The sequence below is a fragment of the Entelurus aequoreus genome, linkage group LG06, assembly GCF_033978785.1.
Source record: "Entelurus aequoreus isolate RoL-2023_Sb linkage group LG06, RoL_Eaeq_v1.1, whole genome shotgun sequence".
Taxonomy (NCBI): Eukaryota; Metazoa; Chordata; class Actinopteri; order Syngnathiformes; family Syngnathidae; genus Entelurus; species Entelurus aequoreus.
In genome coordinates, this window is record NC_084736.1 from 63,730,091 (window position 1) to 63,734,023 (window position 3,933).

The 3,933-nt window shown below is 43.1% G+C and overlaps 1 protein-coding gene across 1 annotated transcript in view; it reads left to right on the forward strand.

Moving 5' to 3' along the window:
* Positions 1 to 1,592: 1,592 nt before the first annotated feature.
* The window catches only part of LOC133652445 (probable E3 ubiquitin-protein ligase HECTD4), a 51,225-nt gene continuing 48,884 nt past the window's right edge, over positions 1,593 to 3,933 (forward strand). Inside the window, exon 1 of the mRNA XM_062051208.1 lies at positions 1,593 to 2,259. Coding sequence (XP_061907192.1) covers positions 2,113 to 2,259 — 147 coding nt within the window. The 5' untranslated portion in view covers positions 1,593 to 2,112. The remainder of the gene's footprint in view (positions 2,260 to 3,933) is intronic.

Below are 3,933 nucleotides of genomic sequence, written 5' to 3' on the forward strand. Positions count from 1 at the left end.
CAATTAATATTTGCAGCAACGTCACTCTTAACTAAAATTGTTTCTATCACAAATTATAAAGTTTTTTTTCTGTTTAGTTGATAAAAATATTTGTCTTTTCCAGAAATACTCTCTTCTTCCCCCAATGGATTGTCAGTCTCAATAATGTGTTACCTTGCTGTCGGCGAGAACAGGGTTTCGGCACCAATTAATATTTGCAGCAACGTCACTCTTAAATAAAATTGTTTCTAGCGCAGATTATAAAGTTGGTTCCTGTTTGATTGATAAAAATATTCAACTTTTCCAGAAATTCTCTCTTCTTCCCCCAATGCATTGTCAGTCTCAATAATGTGTTACCTTGCCATAGACTAGAACAGGATTTCGGCACCAATTAATATTTGCAGCAACGTCATTCTTAACTAAAATTGTTTCTAGTGCAGATTATAAAGTTGGTTTCTGTTTGGTTGATAAAACTATTTTTCTTTTCCAGAAATACTGTGTTCTTACCCCCAATTGATTGCCAGTCTCAATAATGTGTTACCTTGCTGTACGCGAGAACAGGGTTTCGGCACCGATTAATATTAACTAAAAAATGATGTCGGAAATTATTAGGTTGGTTCCTGTTGGCTTGATACAAATATTTTTCTTTTCCGGAAATACTCTCTTCTTCCTCCAATGTATTGTCAGTCTCAATAATGTGTAACCTTGCCGTAGGTAGGCGAGAACAGGGATTCGGTACCAATTAATATTTGCAGCAACGTCACTCTTAACTAAAATTGTTTCTATGGCAGATTCTGAAGTTGGTTTCTGTTTAGTTGATAAAAATATGTTTCCTTTTCCTATTTGCAGCATTGTCACTCTTAACTAAAACTGTTTCTATCGCAGATTATAAAGTTGGTTTCTGTTTGGTTGATAAAAGCATTTTTCTTTTCCAGAAATACTCTCTTTTTCCCCCAATGGATTGTCAGTCTCAATAATGTGTTACCTTGCCGTATGCGAGAACAGGGTTTCGGCACCAATTAATATTTGCAGCAACGTCACTCTTAACTAAAATTGTTTTTATGGCAGATTATAAAGTTGGTTTCTGTTTAGTTGATAAAAATATGTTTCCTTTTCTTATTTGCAGCAACGTCACTCTTAACTAAAATTGTTTCTATCGCAGATTATAAAGTTGGTTTCTGTTTGGTTGATAAAAATATTTTTATTTTCCAGAAATACTCTCTTATTTCCCCCAATGGATTATCAGTCTCAATAATGTGTTACCTTGCCGAAGGCGAGTATAATGTATATAATTATAGCTGTTTTGCAATTTTACCAAATCATTGGGGCGGCATAGCTCAGTTGGGAGAGTGGCCGTGCCAGCAACTTGAGGGTTCCAGGTTCGAACCCCGCTTCCGCCATCCTAGCCACTGCCGTTGTGTCCTTGGGCAAGACACTTTACCCACCTGCTCCTAGTGCCACCCACACTGGTTTAAATGTAACTTAGATATTGGGTTTCACTATGTAAAAGCGCTATATAAATATAATTCACTTAATCTACGAATGTATATAATTGCCGTGCTGATCAATACCAACATGGCCTTACGACACTTGACAGGTCATTTTGTGGCCCGCGGTGCATGCTGGGAGGAGCTCATTGGTCTTCGGAAACATGGCGTCGCTCTGACAGCTGGGACTCTCGCCGTCGTCTCCAGCCACTAACACAGCGGATGGGGGCCCTCGGACGGAGTGGCTTGATGCGGTTCCCGCAATTACCGACTACGGACGCGGTGTCCGTCCCGAAGCGACTGGCGTTCTGAGGACACGGCGCAATAAGGGGTTTAGTGCGAGTGTCACGCCCACTCTGCTCGGTAACGGGTAACGACGCCGCACGGTTAGCTAGCAGGCGGGACGGACAGCCGAGCTAGCAGCAGACGCGGAGCCGACATGCGTGTGAGGAGCACCGGCCACATCTCTCCCTGCTCGCGGGCTGCTCTGCCGGACGTTAGCGTGTAGTTGCGTCTTCTGTCCAAGCAAGGCGGGCTGGTTAACAGTATCCGCGTTCTCGCTATATAGCCGGGGCGTTTTCTGTCATTCTCTTACTTGAATTTTGAATGTACGACCCCTTTGGCATCACTGTCGGAGGAGAGAGCGATGGGCTCCGGGACAGTGGACTCTTCCCAATGGCTCTCGGTGAAGGAGGAAACCATTTTCCTCCACGACGGACTCATCCGAGTCACGGATCTGGCCGAGCTGCCCAGTGAAATCGGCGTGTCGGAGCAGGGAGACACCGAGCAGGAGGTGAGTGATACAGCACACACCCATAAAGGCTTGCCTTTGTTCATGTTTTGGGAAATGGGGGGAAAAAATGGCGTCATGACAGTGGTGCCTTTTTGGCTAGGTACTTATGTAAAACATGTGTTTGGACTGTCTGCGGCAACACACCCTTGGTGATAACGATAGCGCTAACGTTTGCAACTTTCCCTGCCCTGCTTGTTATCGACCCTCTGTCAGTAAGGTGGTCGTTGTGCTTCTGTTTCCTGTAGTCTCTTTCAAAATAAAAGCTTAGTAAAAAACAAACAACAACTTAGATGCAATTTTCATAATTTGAGACAAAGTCACTTGGAAGAAATGGTTCCAGGTTTCCATGTAAATGATTGACTATTTTGCTAGTTTTGAACTGATAAAGGTGGCATGGCTTAGATGGTAGAGCAGCCGTCCTTCCTGGTTCCTGGTTCAATTCCGCCTTCCGCCATCTTAGTCACGGCCGCTGTGTCCTTGGGCAACGATAACGACAGCGCTAGCGTTTGCAACTTTCCCTGCCTTGCATGTTATTGACCCTCTGTCAGTAAGGTGGTCGTTGTGCTTCTGTTTCCTGTAGTCTCTTTCAAAATAAAAGCTTAATAAAAAACAAACAACTTAGATGCAATTTTCATAAATTGAGACAAAGTCACTTGGAAGAAATGGTTCCAGGTTTCCATGTAAATGATTGTAACTATTTTGCTAGTTTTGAACTGATAAAGGTGGCGTGGCTTAGATGGTAGAGCAGCTGTCCTTCCTGGTTCCTGGTTCAATTCCGCCTTCCGCCATCTTAGTCAAGGCCGCTGTGTCCTTGGGCAACGATAACGACAGCGCTAGCGTTTGCAACTTTCCCTGCCTTGCTTGTTATCGACCCTCTGTCAGTAAGGTGGTCGTTGTGCTTCTGTTTCCTGTAGTCTCTTTCAAAATAAAAGCTTAGTAAAAAACGAACAACAACTTATATGTAATCACCTCATAATTTGAGACATAGTCTCTTGGAAGAAATGGTTCCAGGTTCCCATGTAAATGATTGTGACTATTTTGCTAGTTTTAAAAAGTTAAAAGTTAAAGTACCAATGATTGTCACACACACACTAGGTGTGGTGAAATTTGTCCTCTGCATTTGACCCATCCCCTTGATCACCCCCTGGGAGGTGAGGGGAGCAGTGGGCAGCAGCGTAGCCGCGCCCGGGAATCATTTTTGGTGATTTAACCCCCAATTCCAACAGCATTGACCTGATAAAGGTGGCGTGGCTTAGATGGTAGAGCAGCCGTCCATAGACTTGAGGGTTCCTGGTTCGATTCCGCCTTCCGCAATCTTAGTCACGGCCGCTGTGGGCAACGATAACAACAGCGCTAACGTTTGCAACTTTCCCTGCCCTGCTTGTTATCGACCCTCTGTCAGTAAGGTGGTCGTTGTGCTTCTGTTTCCTATAGTCTCTTTCAAAATAAAAGCTTAGTAAAAAACAAACAACTTGTATGTAATTTTCATAATTTGAGACATAGTCACCTGGAAGAAATTGTTCCAGGTTTCCATGTAAATGATTGTGACTATTTTGCTAGTTTTGAACTGATAAAGGTGTAGTTCCTGTAGTCTCTTTCAAAATAATTGTTTAGTAAAAAAACAACTTATATTCAGAATGTTTAATACGGGATCGCCTCATAATTTGAGACAGT